This window comes from Periplaneta americana, chromosome 6 (assembly GCF_040183065.1).
Source record: "Periplaneta americana isolate PAMFEO1 chromosome 6, P.americana_PAMFEO1_priV1, whole genome shotgun sequence".
NCBI classification, from domain to species: Eukaryota; Metazoa; Arthropoda; class Insecta; order Blattodea; family Blattidae; genus Periplaneta; species Periplaneta americana.
In genome coordinates this window covers 156,491,580-156,509,337 of record NC_091122.1, presented here as the reverse complement: position 1 = coordinate 156,509,337, position 17,758 = coordinate 156,491,580, and the positions used below count along the sequence as shown (strand labels likewise).

The following is a 17,758-nucleotide window of genomic DNA, read 5'->3' as shown; positions in this document are numbered from 1 at the left end:
TTGGCCAATGTCCCGTATGTTGTGAGATGTGCGCAGACGCGAAAGTATTGATTTTTTCCAAGGAACAGATGTTCACGTTGACCTTGCTAGGCCATAAGAACCTACAGAGATAACATTAAAATTAAATTAGACATTGAAAAACGAGATGACAAATTGAATTTATTTGAATATTATTTACAATTAACGCTAATTATTATAGTAATAGAACATAACCTTCTATGACAGTATTGGATTTCCAGCCTCCGTGACTTTTCGCTAATTCTCTTTCGATTGCATATCCGAGAATAATCGATACTTGCGGTTTTATAATGGTAGAAAGCTGACCTGTCATTGACTGAACAGTTGTTACCTGAGTCGTCATTGGCTGAGAGACCTGACCTTTAATGAGTAGGTGTACTTTAATGACATACATTAAAGGTCTGCTACCAGGTGTATAATTACTACATTTCGGCATGGTCGAGCATAAACAAATGAATGTTTGTTTACATGTTTTTTTTATTATTGCGGTAGTGGAAAAATTATTATACAGACTGTCCGAGAAATCCCTGTAACACTGACCTTAGTGGTGACACAAGAGACGTCACTGTTGGGCCTATATGTACGCCATCTTTCTGGAAACATAATCAAATATTGGCAGTACACTGTTCTACACAGCTCCCAAGTTTGGAGTCGTTCGGGCCATTCTTTCACAAACAGTAGTGTATAAAGGTTGTAAAAAAGTATTGAATATTACTCATAACTTCATAATTTTTTATTAATGTTATACAGAAAAATTATTGGAAATATTCTTCACGTAGTATACAGAATGTGGAAAAAAAAAACGTATTTTTTTTTAAGACACACTGCAGGTTCTTAAGATGTTTTATTTTTCCTTGATATGCAGATATACACGTGGCTTGCGGAATACTTGACTGAACTGGAGCTTCTGAGAACTCAGACTGAGTTTGATGACAGTCTCACCCTGAAAATCTACCTCCTCCAGTTTGTCAACTACTATGCATCTATTTTCTATATCGCATTCTTCAAGGGCAAGTTTGTCGGCTATCCTGGAAATTACTCGAAACTCTTCAATTATAGGCAGGAAGAGGTGAGTTAAATTTCGGAGTTATTCTTTGAGATATTTCAAACAAAAAAATTTAATACAATTTTGCTCGTTCTTGCTTCCTTGTCGAGATAAAAATTGTTTTGTATGAAACATTTCATAGTGTGTTTTGGGAAAGCCATTGATTGAATTCCCAATATGCTCAGTCAATTTAAAAAAAGCAGTCAGTGTGTTATGGTGCTAAATTATTATTGAAAGAATTTTAGTTTTATCCTTTAAATGTGCATAAATGTGTAGAAATTTGATCCGAACAAATATAATATTATAAAATTCCTTTGCAGAACGAAAAGTTACGTTTATTCTGAAAATCTGTGCTTCAGTGGCTGACCATGACAATATCTTTGAAAAATATTGGAGTGCAAGAGGCCAAATGACTTTATTGTCAAACACCTGGCATTAGACAACAACAACAACATTTATTCTGATATAATTTGTGCACATTTAAAGGACAAAACTAAAATTCTTTCAATCATTTATTATCCTAATACACTGCTCTCTTAAATTGACTGAGCATATTGGGAATTAAATCAATGGTTTTCGCGAAACATGCTATGAAATGTTTCATATAGAACAATTTTTATCTCGAAAACGAAGCAAAAACGAGCAAAATTGTATTAAACATTTTTGTTTCAAATATCTCAAACAATAACTTTCTGAAATTAATTACATTATGGTTCATCCTCTATACAGGACATCAAGAAAATAAGCGAAAATGTTTTAATAAATGATAGATAAAATTCCTCTGTAACTTTTTCTGTATGCTAACAATTTATCCAGTAGTTAGCAGAAAGATCATTATATCAAGCTAGCGTATTTTTCCAACGAGAAGAACAAGCTAACAATTTATCCAGTATGCTAATATGTTTTCGCGGGATATCAGCCGAGTTAAGATTTTGGAATGCTCCAAGCTTTCGACTGCTATCTCTGCAGCCATCTTCAGGGAAGTGATGTCCGAACAGAAAGTCGAAAGGTAATATAGATGTTAGGCTGTCTCAGGTGAAACGGGATTGGTTGGCGGATCGGCCAATCCGGGGCCGGGAATTGTCATCTCTCGTAAGCTCCGCCCCTCCCGGGATTCCTGTGTGAAGTTTGGCGGGCGGCAAGCCCTGTTCTGCGGTTGGAATCGGTTGCCGTCCTCGGTCCGTGATCTTCATGACCTTGATTGTAAGAGGGCCTAAGTTGGTCCAAGGCCGGTGTCCATGCCTGACTGAGCTGGAGTCCACTGTCTCTGTTAAAGTTGTTTTTCTCCAGCTTGATCTCTATGGCCTCTATATGCATAGAAAAGGAGCATAAAATACTGTTTGACCACACCAAGGTCATTAACAAATCATGCCACTACTGGGATCGTACAATCAAGGAGGCCATAGAGATCAAGCTGGAGAAAAAACAACTTTAACAGAGACAGTGGACTCCAGCTCAGTCAGGCATGGACACCGGCCTTGGACCAACTTAGGCCCTCTTACAATCAAGGTCATGAAGATCACGGACCGAGGACGGCGACCGATTCCAACCGGCGGAACAGGGCTCACCGCCCGCCAAACTTCACACAGGAATCCCGGGAGGGGCGGAGCTTACGAGAGATGACAATTCCCGGCCCCAGATTGGCCGATCCGCCAACCAATCCCGTTTCACCTGAGACAGCCTAACATCTATATTACCTTTCGACTTTCTGTTCGGACATCACTTCCCTGAAGATGGCTGCAGAGATAGCAGTCGAAAGCTTGGAGCATTCCAAAATCTTAACTCGGCTGATATCCCGCGAAAACATATTAGCGAACCAACGCCGAGAAAGCCTCAAATCATACAAATTTATCCAGTAGTTAGCAGAAAGATCATTATATCAAGCTAACATATTTTTCCAACAAGAAGAACATTAATTAAACACCTACAAGAATAGCCTAAAGAAGGATGTAGTGTACTTCTCTTCATAACATCTTTTAATGGATTAATCATTTTCACTTTATTTATCTGGAAGATCAGCATATAATAGGCTGTTAGATAAGCTGAAAACATCTGATTTTTTAAATTACATAAAAACACAGGATACGCCAATATGCAGAAGAGATTTTTTTTTTCATTGTCCTTTTAAACAATTGCAGTTTTGGGACCTCCAGACATAGCCTTAAATCAGCATTTTGAAGAGCAGAAATTTTGTGTAGATGAGTTGCTGATGCTTCTTAAATTTCACTACTGTAAGTCATTTTGGATCTTACCATTTTATAAGCGTTATAAAACAGACACATTATCATAGATTCCTGATTTCCACTTCTTGTTGGCTATGATCTTCAAGATATTGAATCGTGGCAGACATTGCGAAAAACATTAAATAAATATCTTATTGTGAAGACTGTATATTCAATTTTAGAGTGTGAAATAACTGGGTTCTACTTGCGTGCACAATTATTAGTGTTATTTACAGCTGTTTGAATTACTCTTAATATTTTATCTCTATCTTTATCAGTAGCCCATGTAGTTAGATCATCTACATAGATGTTTATTTTTACCTCAGATGTAAGAACATGAGGTAAATCATGTAAAATTATATTAAATAGATTTGGACTAGTAGATCTACTATACAACTAGTAATTTTTTTGGGGTGAAGATAAGTCATTAATTTATTTACAGACGCAATTGACCAAAAACTATATAAACAATGTCGAGAAAGCTTCTTTGAAGAGTATAATCATTACAGCAAATTATGATGTAACACTATGGCTTTAACAATAGTTTCCCAGTATTCCATCTGTTATGATGACTCTTCACTCTTTCCAGGAAACTTCTCATCAGAGCAGGATCTTTTCACATACTGTACAATTTCTAACATCAACTGCTTCTTGATGCAGAATGATATGGCAAGAAACAGATGACTTGTTAGTACCGGTATCTGCCTTAAATACGAGTTTAAAACTGATTGAAGACTCGTGATTATTGCATTGGATACATGATAATAGTACTACAGGCCTTCTGTTATATATATATTGACTGTTGGCGCAGTGTTTTGCTTCTCAGTGGCTGGACATGTTGCAGCTGGCCATACTCGTACGTTAACCTTGATACTTAAAACATGTATAAAATCGTACCTTATAGAAGATGCTGGAAATGACGTCCTCCCTTGGCTAAACAGGCGTTGTATCGGGAAAACACATTCTGATTGACATGATTAAGTTCGGCCATTGTAATGTTTCTGATTTTATTTTTTTTATGAGTATATATGATATTTAACCTCACAATAATTAAAATGCTTAATTTTAGAACAATGAAAAGAAGACAAAGAGTGTGTTTTTTCATTGGTGACTGAAAGTTTAATCGACCCACAGCTCGTGTTCTTTTCAGACAAGCTGTGGTTCCAACTGACTGATCATGTAAACAATCAAAATACTTGCTATTGATGTTCTGAAAATTCACATTGTTTACAAGAAATTCCTCTTTATGCTAGGAAAGTTGGAGTTTGGTGTGCTGTTAGTGCAAGACGAATAATCAGTTCGATTTTTTACGGATATAATACACTTAGTCTGCTCTTCATTCATCTTAAATTGAGTATTTTAATTATTGTGAGGTTAAATATCGAACAAATGAAATCAGAAACATTACAGTGGCTGAACTTTTCCATGTCAATCAGAATGTGTTTTCCCAATACAATGCTTGTTTAGCCAGCATCTTCTATAAGGTTCGATTTTATACACATTTTAAGTAGTGAGGTTAACATACAGTAGCGTGCAAATTAATCCGAACAACGTAATTACTTATGCAAAAACACTCAAACGGGATAAAAAAAAGGATCTAAGACATACCTCAGTGGCCTCCCTTGTTCCTAATAACAGCTCTGAGACGATTTGGCATGGATTCCACTAATTTCCCACAAATATTCTTCATTTCTTCATCGCGAAACCATACACCAATGAGGGCAGAAATCATCATCTCCTTTGTAGAACAATCCATTTTTTGCATTCTTCTTTTGCAAATTGACCACAAGTTCTCAATGGGGTTGATGTTGGGTGAGTTGCCTGGCCAGGGGAGTATCTGAATATTCTTCTTGTTGAAGAATTCTGTAGTTTTTCGAGACGTGTGGTATGGTGCCAGGTCTTGTTGGAACACACCTCTGCCATCCGGAAATGATTTTTGCAGCTGGGGTACGATTCTGGTTTCCAATAAGTGAATATATTTGTCAGAATTCATCATTCCCTTGATAGGTATTAATGCTCCAGGCCCTTCATGTGTAAAACAACCCCAAAACATTACTTTAGGGGGGTATTTGGGTGCTTGTTGGAGATGAGCTGCTGTTACTTTTTCGGATCCTTTCCGTACGTAAGAAACACGGTGGCCGTGGACCTCGAAATGAGACTCATCAGAAAAAAGTACATTCTTCCAGTCATTCACTGTCCAGTGTTGATGTAATTTTGCCCACATTTAGCGTTTTTTTGCACATAACAGGGGTTAGCAGTTGCTTCTTAGTAGGCTTACGAGCCCTTCGTCCAGCTTCCAAAAGCCTACACCGCACTATTGTGACGTGAATATTCGCCCCAGTGGTAGCCGTTAACTCGCGGGTTAAGTCGACAGCAGTTAGTCTAGGATTTAACTTACTTTTCCTGACAATTAAACGATCATCTGCAGGTGAAGTCTTCCTTTTCCGGCCACAGTTTCCTTTTTTCTGGGGTGTGATGGATCCAGTCTCCCTGTATCGTTTCATGATCGAATTAACAGTAGCCAAACCTATGTGACATTCTGCAGCAATTTACCTCTGTGTCCTAGAAGAATGCTCTACTAATGTTATAATTTTAGGCCGTTTTCGTGGAGTTGTATCCATTTGTGAAGACGACAGGATTGCAGTATTAAGTCTTCAACACAACTGAAATGCTTATAAGTACAAAACGACAGGCAAAATGTCACATATTATAAAAAAAAAATAATAACGACAGACCTTCAACAATGGAATTACACGTACTACAGATGTCAATTAAAGCGGTATGAGCAGCTGTGAGGCCAACAATGACAGAAAATGTAAAAATATGTCGTGTTCAGATTAATTTACACGCTACTGTATGAGTGTGGCCGGCTACAAAATGCCCAGCTGCCAAGAAGCAAAACACTATGTCAGCAGTCAGTACACATAATACAAGCTCTGTATCTTGTGTATTACTTTTAAAGTGATTCTTGTATAGTAGCTTTCTTCACATGATATTGTTTGTGATCTGTACAGTGCGGACCAGGGGGCTGTCTGATGGAACTGTGTATCCAGCTTGCTATTATCATGGTGGGAAAGCAGATAATGAATACCATCCTGGAGATGATGTTTCCGTGAGTATATTACTATGCATAACTATGAGTTAACGCCACACTTGCTGCTTCATATTTCACTCGGATCGTCCTTGAATTACTACCATGCCTGTTATTAGATTTAAAGTTTGCAAGTACAACCCCGACCTTTTTTCTATATACTTGTTTGCGTGTAGTGTTGGGAGCTGGAGCAGTCAGAACCCATTTTCACGTCCATAAAACAATGTCGAAACTGCCAATGTTTTGTAAAGTTTTAGTAGCTTTGTTCTGTTTCAGTTATTTTGTTTGTAGACGTTATCAATTCTCTTAATTTCTGTCAGTTTTCTAAGGTAAAACATCAAAGTGTCTACCAGTAACGAAAGTAACCAAAAAGAAACTAATTTAAGTAGTTGGTAACGAAAGTAATGAAGGGTAACGAATTTAAAAGACTCGAATGAACAGCGATAATGTTGCAGAAAGATGATAGGTATAAATGCTTGATATAGTGGAGAGCTGGGAAAGACAACTGATCTGGTAAGGCTACGTCCAATGGATGAGACGAGAGAGAACCAAAAATGTATTGACTAGAGTTTAAGGGTCAGCAAAAACATTTAAGAGCCAGAAGATTGGGAAAATAATTTCAAAAGAACTTACTTCTACAAAACAATCTTTTAGTTTCTCAAACTGCAATTTTGTAGCCACATGGCTGTAACATGGCTAAAGCAGGGAGATGCACTATCACCTTTACTTTTTAACTTCGCTCTAGAATATGTCATTAGGAAAGTTCAGGAAAACACAGAGGGTTTGGAATTGAACAGGTTACATCAGCTTCTTGTCTATGCGGATGACGTGAATATGTTAAGAGAAAATCCACAAACGATTAGGGAAAACGCGGAAATTCTAGTTGAAGCAAGTAAAGTGATAGGGTTGGAAGTAAATCCCGAAAAGACAAAGTATATGATTATGTCTCGTGACGAGAATATTGTACGAAATGGAAATATAAAAATTGGAGATTTATCCTTCGAAGAGGTGGAAAAATTCAAATATCTTGGAGCAATAGTAACAAATATAAATGATACTCGGGAGGAAATTAAACACAGAATAAATATGGGAAATGCGTATTATTATTCGATTGAGAAGCTTTTGTCATCCAGTCTGCTGTCAAAAAATCTGAAAGTTAGAATTTATAAAACATTTATATTACCGGTTGTTCTGTATGGTTGTGAAACTTGGACTCTCACTTTGAGAGAGGAACAGAGATTAAGGGTGTTTGAGAATAAGGTTCTTAGGAAAATATTTGGGGCTAAGAGGGATGAAGTTACAGGAGAATGGAGACAGTTACACAACACAGAGCTGCACGCATTGTATACTTCACCTGACATAATTAGAAACATAAAATCCAGACGTTTGAGATGGGCAGGGCATGTAGCACGTATGGGCGAATCCAGAAATGCTTATAGAGTGTTAGTTGGGAGGCCGGAGGGAAAAAGACCTTTGGGGAGGCCGAGACGTAGGTGGGAAGATAATATTAAAATGGATTTGAGGGAGGTGAGATATGATGGTAGAGACTGGATTAATCTTGCTCAGGATAGGGACCAATGGCGAGCTTATGTGAGGGCGGCAATGAACCTCTGGGTTCCTTAAAAGCCAGTAAGTAAGTATGGCTGTAGGATTGGCTTTTCACAGTGAAGACCCAGGTTCAAAGTCGGGTAAGTCCCTGTAGAATTTATTGTATACAAAGATGGTGTATGGGGAAGATTTTTGTATAATGTTCCCTTTTCTCCTGTCAGATTTACGAATTCCTCCATTAATCATTATTATCAACATTCTGATAGGACATACATTCACATGAAATGATAATAATGCTAAACATGACAAAAAGAGTTACAAGCATGATACATTTCTCCTAAAGAAAGACTCTTTGACCAATAACAAAGTTCAACATGCCAACTCTATTCCATATAGCGAAAATTTCACAGATTACCGGTATGTAACCAGAGGAATATCTGGAGTTGGTTGGTGGTAATGTCTGTATATATATAGGTGACATTGATTCTTAAAGTTACAGACGCAATGAATAAAATTTTCAAACCATTCGAAGTACAGGTACACACTAGACAAAGTATATTTTCCTCGCAAGATCAGTTCTGGTTAATGGTAGTCCAAAAGGCTGGAAGAGAAGTTGGCTGCACGTTCATTGAAATGAAAATCAGAGAACTGAAGAAACAAGTCTGACGACAGATTGTAACATGACTGAAATGTGATTAATGTTTTTTTCATCGTGCTTATGAGTAGTTAATTATTAAGTTGTGGTGACTAAAAAGCAACGAAATTTTGTTCAATATTTTTGGTAGACACCCTGAACATGTTGGTTGTTGTTATGATCATATTTCTCTACACACATTAAATTTTAAGGTAGTCTGAAAATATTATGTTCTGTCTAGATTGTTCTATAAATGGTTGAACACACTGAAAGTGAAGACTGGAATATCTAAAGATCAGAAATCTAGTCGCAGCTATTACCAGTGGGTCAAAGACTTCAAACTTGTGGAGTGGGGGCCACAAGGATTGTTTCCAGAATATTTGGAAATGGGTAAGTTGTAATACTTTTTAAATTTTTGACCTCACATAGGATGTTAAGACAAGATCCTATTTTATGTAAATGAAAGATTTGAAAAGTCTATGCAATGATATATGCGAATCATTGAACATTAAGGATTCTGAAGAAGTTATTAATTTTCCTGCCTTTCTTTGCGTAGGTCCCCTCCCCCCTCCCCCCGTTGATTGCTTTGTAGGTATACTAATTTATTTAATTTTTTTTAGATTTACATTTTTTAAATATTGTCAGAATGTGACCCAAACAGGGATTTTTTAGACACCCTCTCACTTTAGAAACATAAGTACAAGTGTGTGATAAAAGGAAAGTCGAGTTAGATGACTGGGTTTGTTGAGAATTATGGAAGTCTCGGGGAATCCCAAATTTAAGTAATAATTACAGTCAATATTCCAATTTTCGTCCCGCACCGTGGCGTCGTGGTCTAAGGCATCCTGCCTAGGACTCGCGTTATGGAATGCATGCTGGTTCGAATCCTCATAGTGAAAGAAATTTTCTCATGAAAATGGGACCGGTGCCCACCCAGCATCGTGATGGACTTGGGGAGCTACAATAGGTAGCGAAGAAATCCGGTTGTGAATGCCAGCTATAACAGCTAGGGGGATCATCGTGCTAACCACACGATACCTACATTCTGGTTGGATGATTGTCCACCCCTGCTTCGGCATGTGGGCGTGAAGCCAGCAGCTGGCTGGTCGGTCTCTAGGCCCTTCACGGGCTATAGCTCCACGGATTATTATATTTTTTTATATCCAAATTTTCAGAAAACTTATCAGTCATTCACCAGAATTAGAAATGCATTTTTCTTGTGTGGCTAAATATTTTTAAATAGAAGTGTTGTACGTTACAGTGTCGAAATTTAAGATGGTACAGGCCACACATATATGAGGAATGGGTAGAGGAATTTTCTTGTTTTTCGAACACAGGAGATGTGGTTTATTTGATTCATTTTTGCTCATTTTGGTGATTATTAAATGAGCTGTGTACCGCCCTTCTGACTCTGTTGTTTCATCAATGAAATTGTTGGCCTCGGTAGCATAGTCGGTATACCGCTGGCCTTCTGTGCTCGAGGTTGCACCAGCCTGGGTCGATGGCATTTAAGTGTGTTTAAATGTGTCAGGCTCATGTCAGTAGATTTACTGGCATGTAAAAGAATTCCTGTGGGAAAAATTCCGGCACACCAGCGAACCTGATATAACCTCTGCAGTTGCAAGCGTCGTTAAATAAACCATAATTTAATTGTAATATCTTGTAGATTCATATTTGCTGATACTGGCACCGAATGTATACATATTTGTTACATCGTCATACATGACAAGTAACATGGAAATGTCTTAAATACTGTAATGAGTAAAATCTAAAATCATGAAGAGTGCATTAAATTCATACACATCAAGGGCATCATGCCATAGGGTGTATCAACAAAGCTGCACGTTTACATTAAAGCCATTTAAATATAGAAGCATTTTTCCTATCCTTGTCTACATAATAAGGAACTTCCTTTGATTCTTCTTCATGCCCATTGTAATTCTCAAGTGATTGTTTTCGAACGTAAATAGGTTTCATTAAAATATTTCAATAATATAAAATTAGTTGATATGCCCTCAACATGTAATGTTTGTTTAGTGTTACAGTATGGATTTGTCACAATATTCGTCGCTGCTTTTCCACTTGCACCTTTCTTCGCTTTACTGAACAATATTTTGGAAATGCGACTGGATGCTAAGAAGCTGCTAACTTATTATCGAAGACCTGTTACCCAAAGAGTACGTGACATTGGTGTCTGGAACCGCATTCTTGATTCTATTGGAAAACTATCCGTTATCACTAATGTAAGTAATGGAAACTGTCTTATTTGTAGTTGAACGATGCTTGCTGTTTTTACTCCCAAGATGCCAACTTGTTTCTAACTTTCGTACGAACACCAGTATTGTATTCCTATCTGGATGATCGTGAACATCAAACTCCCCACCCCTGATTCCACCTGTGAAACCATTAAATACCTCCCAGATATCGGGACTGATATTTGAGCTGCCTAAAAAAAAATGAACGGCTTAAATCAGACACCTTGTACAGTTTAAGAGGAGGTTTTGACATGAGCTGATTAACAGTAATTGTTTTTATGGTGTTAAAATATTTAAAGAGCTAATCATTGTGTGTTGCCTTTTTCCTTCTATTTGTTCATTACTAGCATCTAATATGTACTGTCTGATTTATGAATGAATTATTCATGTGCTTTATTATCTTGTTGCAGGGTTTCATCATTGCTTTCACATCCGACTTCATTCCACACCTAGTATATGCAATTACAGTATCCCCAAACAACAGTCTAGGAGGTTTCCTTAATTTTTCCTTATCTGTCTTCAATACATCAGACTTTCAGTCAGAATCTAAGCCCTTCAATAGTTCCTACGTTAACATAACAGAATGCAGGTAAGTTTGAATGAAAAGTGCCCTTTCTATATACATTAAGTGGAAGTGAAATAAACCTTTCAGGCTGATGTGCAGGAGGCCTTTAAGATTGGTTATCGAAGTAATTTTATAAAGTGCTACGATATGGTCTTCCTGTACTTATCATGTACTGTTATTAATATGTGAAATAATTTTCTTTATCTGTGTAAAAAAAAAAAAAAAAAAAAAAAAAAGACACGAAAATTACAGATAGATTTTAAGTGCTGATTAGGTAAACAGTTTCCGTAGAGAAAGTTATGGGATAATACTGTTGGATACGTTCAAACTTAACACTAGAATGATAAGTGCATTGTGAAGTGCAAAATGTATCCTCAGCACAGATGACGAGAGTGGCGTGTTATTGCATATTGACACAGTACGCTACACATAAGATTCCTTCCTTTGAAACTTTTTAGTAAGAATAATAATTTTCTACAATATACCATATAATTATACGCAAATATTCCGCACCATAAAATAATCCGCGCACCCTAATTTTAGGAGAGAAAATTAAAAAAAAAAAAAAAACTGTAATTTTTGTTTTATTTACAAAAAATTAATTCTACATAATGATGTACTCTAAAATTGAATAAAATATCAGTTTGTTTTCACATGCTGTTGTAGAAGTATCCGGAACTCTACCTATAATAGCATATTAGGAAACACTATCTTGGATAATTTTGTAGACTAATGGAAGTCATGATGAATGATTCCAGTCAATCAGAAAGAGATCATCTATGCAAGAGATGTAAAATTTTTTTGTTCTATCCATGGTTTGAAAAGGGAATAGTTCTGTGAGTCATTTGTTGACGATTCAAAAGAATAGTTGGAATCACAGGCTGGGAGAATCGTAAATGAATCATTAGAATTGATTCGTAATGTATGATTGAATCGCGTTGGAATTGACTTCTGAAAAAGAATTGTGTTGCCGAACTCTATGCCATACAGATCGAGGCGTGAGGCAGACAACGCTATAGTATAAACAGGATCCAGTGGTTGGGGCAAAGCGGTGCTAACCTTATTTCAAATAATGTGCACATCCCAGTTTTTCTTTGCTAAATTTCGGAAAAGATATGCGTAGAGTATTCGTGTATATATGGTGTGATGAACAAGTATTTGTTGAGAATTGAAAAAATTAAACACAGGAAAGACTCATTCGCTGCCTAACTCAGTAATAAATATTGTTTTGTGTTACGAATCACACAAATCCAGTGTTTTCGAGTTACGTGATTTTTTTAAAAGGCATATTGGTCCGACAAGTAAGCATATAAATTAAATAAGTATAATAAATCCTTCAATAACTGTCTATTTTAACCTAATGAGTAGTACAAGAAATTACATTAGATCATTACGCAATAAAAATATGACTAGCGCTTTCGCCAATGAAATGGCATCTTCAGGTCTAATTAGCATATGGTAATGCTTTAAGCATAAAGACGTAGGTAAAGTGCAACATACTGTAATAAAATATGATAAAATACATGATGTGAGATAATTACAACATTATGAATGACTGCACAAACAGAAAGCAATGTGATGATAATAATAACTTGAAAAAGGCGTGGTAGTTGTGGTAATTAAACCTCATATAGAGTAGATGTTAAAATACAGAATCTGTGCCTTGAATAGAAGTCTGCAAAAACATGCATTTTACCTGCGTCTTTATGCTTAAAGAATTACCATATGCTGATTAGTCGTGAAGATGCCATTTAATTGGCGAAAGCACTAGTCATATTTTTATTGTGTAATAACCTAATGTTGTTGTTGTTTTCTAATGCCAGGCGTTTGACAATAAAGTCATTTGACCTCTTGCACTCCAATATTTTTCAAAGATATTATCATGGCTAGCCACTGAAGCACAGATTTTGAGGTGTTCCGAATCCATTTCTTGGTTTGAGTTGCACAATTGGCAGTTAGGGGACTGATATGTTCCAATTCTATGCAGATGTTTGGCCAAACAATCATGGCCTGTTACCAATCTAAATGCAGCTACAGACGATTTTCGTGGTAAATCGGGAATTAACTGTGGATTTTGATGCAGAGAGTTTCATTTTTTCCCTTGGGATTGTGTTATCAAATTTTGTTTGTTGAAATCTAAGTATGTAGATTTAATAAATCTTTTCACAAGTAATATGTAGATTTAGTAACAGGTCTGTAAGTAGCAGTGCTGCCCTTCTTTGCTAAAGCATCCGCATTCTCGTTTCCCAGGATGCCACAATGGAATGGTATCCATTGGAATACAATTCTTTTATTGAGTGTTATTAATTGAGAGAGCATTTTAGTTATTTCTGCTGTTTGAGATGAAGGTGTGTGTTTAGAGACTATTGATAGAATAGCTGCTTTATAACCTAATGTAATTTCTTATACTAATTAGGTTAAAATAGACAAGTTATTGAAGGATTTATTATACTTATTTCATTTACGTGATTTTGTTAAATTTTATCGCATTTTGTTTCCATTTTCATTATAAGTTTTTGAATACCTGTTATGAGGTTACATCATATTTTCCATTAAAAGAGCCAACTTACGGAAGAAAATAAAATACATGCATGTTTCCCTTCTGATGTGTTGGTTTACAGATATTTCTGTGAGGTGAATTTTCCTTGCAGATATGCAGACTATAGAGAACCACCTAATGCAGTGAACAAGTATGAGAGAACAGCAATGTACTGGCACATACTGGCAGCCAGACTTGCCTTTGTCGTTGTGTTTGAGGTGAGTTCAGACGTGAATAGAAGTACTATAGTCCCGTCGCTCTGATTTCCGGCAGCCAATCGCGTTGCAGGTCGGCTACATTTAAACATATACGCCTTGTGATTCGCTGAGGAAGACGTTATTAATTTCTTAAGGCTCGATAAATACTTAATATAATCGCCCGCCATTTTGACTCTTTCGTTGGCATTCGCAGAAAGCACACGAAGACATTATTTGCTGCTAAATTATTTGCTGAATTACAGTGCGTTTGATTTATTATCATAGGAGCTACAACATGATAATGTTTAACAGTGTGGCAAATAGATTCCTCGTCTGGTAGCTCGGCAACATAAGAACAAAAATGGCGAACGATACTACCTACCTAGACTTTATAGAGCCTTGACTTCCTAACACATAAGCAAAGAGGAGGAGTCACGCCGGGAATAACAGCGTTGCGACTATAGGATCATAATTTTTTAGACTAACTTACAAAAATAGTGTCATGGGAACACAAAAGAAAGCCATCATCATAGCTGAGGCAATAAATGAATGAAAGTGGATTTGGTCGCCTTTTAAATGGGGTCCTCTCACTTAGACTACTAAATGAACTCATTATGCCCCAGAAAACTATGAAGTTACAAAAGACCTGCCCTTTTAATAGAATACAATCACTCACTCACTCACTCACAGTTTTCTGCCCAAGGGCAGGTCTTTCACTGCAAACCCAGCATTCTTCAATCTTTTCTATTTTCTGCCATTCTCCTAGTTTCTGCATATGACCCATATATCTTAATGTTGTCTATCTCTGATATCTTCTTCTGCCCCAAACTCTTCTCCCGTTCACCATTCCTTCCAGTGCATCCTTCAGTAAGCAGTTTCTTCTCAGCCAGTGACCAAACCAATTCCTTTTTCTCTTCCTGATCAGTTTCAGAGCACGAATATCTAATGCAAAGCAAATAAATGGTAGTAGAGCTAAAAAATATAATATAATGAAAATGAATGAGCCAGAAGTGGTACAAAAGTACAAATTTAAATTGGAACAGGGATTAAAACAGATCATATCAATACAAGATAATATTGAAGAGCAATGGGGAAAAGGAAAAGCAGTAATACATACAGCTGCAGAACAGGAATTTGGGAAAATGGAATCCCAGCGCCCTAAGACATGGTTTGACGAGGAGTGTCAAAATGCCATTGAAAACAAAAAATATAGCATATAGGAAATTACAACAGGGACATGGAACAAGAAGTTTACTTGAAGAGTATAGGAATAAAAGGAGAGTAGAAAAGACAATTCATAAGAGGAAAAAGAAAGAATGGATGAATGCTGAATTAGAGAAATTAGAACTTTTACGAGACCAGAAATTTCTACAAAGGCATTAACATGGCTAGGAAACAGTTCAAACCAAGATTAACCTTATGCAGGCATGAGGATGGATCTCTCATTAGTAACAACAATGATATTCTTGAGCGCTGGGTAAGACATTTTGACTGTTTATTAAACAGGGGCAGTGTCGGTCAAGCAAGCACAACCACAGTAACAAACCAATCTGCTTTGAATGTAGTAAATGATGAAATAGAACCAATAACAATGGAAGAAATTGAGACAGCATTAAACAAACTTAACAATAATAAAGCATGTGGATCAGATAATCTAGCAGCTGAATTGTTAAAGAATGGTGGAAGAGGACTAAATCAATATCTGGAGCACATTTTCAACTTAGTATGGAATACTGAAATAATCCCAAAAGACTGGCTCATAGGAATTATATGCCCACTACATAAAAGTGGAGATCAATTAGTATGTGCAAATTTTAGAGGCATTACTTTGTTAAACACAGTGTACAAAACGTTGTCTAATATCCTATACTACAGGCTTCGTCCTTACGTAGAGAACTTATTGGGGGACTATCAAACAGGGTTTCGCACCGGAAAATCTACAATTAACCAGATTTTTATTTTACGACAAATTTTAGAAAAAATGAAGGAATTTTGTATCCCAATTCATCTGCTTTTTATCGATTTTAAGTGTGCCTATGATAGTATTAACAGGGAAAGGCTCTACGTGGCAATGGAAGAATTGAATATCCCAACTAAATTAATTAGAATGGTTAAATTGCTAATGAGTAACACATACAATCAAGTTAAAATACAGAACTTAACATCCAAACCATTCCAAATACACAATGGAGTTCGTCAAGGAGATGCATTAGCATGCCTCCTATTCAATATTGCATTGGAAAGTGTCGTCAGGAAGTCTGAAGTGCAAACACGGAGCAACATTTTTTATAAATCCACACAAATATTGGCATTTGCAGATGACATTGTCATTATTGGCAGATCCATGAAATATGTAAAGGAAGTGTTCCTTTCCTTGGAACAGGCTGGAAAAGAAATAGGCCTCATCATCAACGAGAGGAAAACAAAATATATGTTGGCAGATAATGGAAAGATAGTTGACAAAATAGACAGCCTGCAGATATTAGATTATAATTTTGAGAAAGTTGACAACTTTACATATTTAGGATCAGTGGTCACTAGCGATAATAACATGTCCAAAGAAATCTCTAATCGATTAATGAAAGCAAACAGAGCATATTTCGGCTTGAAATATCACTTTAGTTCGCATGCTCTATCCAGGAAAGTAAAAGTTATTCTTTACAAAACATTAGTGAGACCAGTTTTGACATATACGGCAGAAATGTGGTCAATCTCCAAAAACGATGAAAAAAGATTGGAGATTTTCGAAAGAAAGATTCTGCGAAGGATCTATGGCCCAACATTTGAGGAAGGTCTCTGGAGGAGGAGATGCAACTATGAATTATATAGACTTCTAGGAGAGCCAAATATAATCAATACAGTTAAAACTAGCAGATTGAGGTGGGCAGGACATGTAATACGCATGGACCCAAGTGAACCTTGCAAAAAAATTGTAATAACAAATCCGGGAGGTCAGAGAAGACGAGGTCGACCGCACTTGCGATGGATTGATGGAGTGGAAGAGGATGCCAGAAAGTTGGGGTGCAAGAATTGGAAGGCTGCTACACAAGATAGAGACGGATGGCGACAATTACTAAGGGAGGCCCAGGCCCACCAAGGGCTGTAGCGCCAATGATGATGATGATGATGATGATCAGTTTCAGCACCATTCTTTCTTCACCCACTCTTTTCAACACAGCTTCGTTTCTTATTCTGTCTGTCCACTTCACACATTCCATTCTCCATATGCACATTTAAAATGTTTCCATTTGCTTCTCTTCACTTCGTCGTAATGTCCATGTTTCTACCCCATACAATACCGCACTTCATACAAAGCGCTTTAATAGTCTCTTTCTTAATTCTTTTTTCCAGAGATCCGCATAAGATGCATTTTTTTTCCTACTAAAAGCTTCCTCTGCCATTGCTATCCTCCTTTTGACTTTCTGGCAGCAACTCATGTTACTGCTTATAGTACACCCCAAGTATTTCAAGCTGTCCACTTGCTCTACTGTCTCATTTAGAATTCGCAAGTTTACTGTCTATTTTTCTTCCTGTGACCATGGTCTTCGTCTTATTTGCATTTATCTTCATTCTATACTGTTCACAGCTGTCATTTAACTCCAGTAGCATATCCCTTAGTATCATCTCCTCTCGTCATAGCATCA

The 17,758-nt window shown here is 36.8% G+C and overlaps 1 protein-coding gene across 2 annotated transcripts in view; it reads left to right on the top strand.

Moving 5' to 3' along the window:
- LOC138701964 (anoctamin-5-like) overlaps positions 1-17,758 on the top strand; it is a 73,353-nt gene that overhangs the window by 41,712 nt on the left and 13,883 nt on the right. For both annotated transcript variants that reach the window (XM_069829369.1, XM_069829368.1), the window contains 6 exons: positions 884-1,087; positions 6,300-6,397; positions 8,800-8,948; positions 10,596-10,801; positions 11,224-11,402; positions 14,030-14,135. In XM_069829369.1, coding sequence (XP_069685470.1) covers positions 884-1,087; positions 6,300-6,397; positions 8,800-8,948; positions 10,596-10,801; positions 11,224-11,402; positions 14,030-14,135 — 942 coding nt within the window. The remainder of the gene's footprint in view (positions 1-883; positions 1,088-6,299; positions 6,398-8,799; positions 8,949-10,595; positions 10,802-11,223; positions 11,403-14,029; positions 14,136-17,758) is intronic.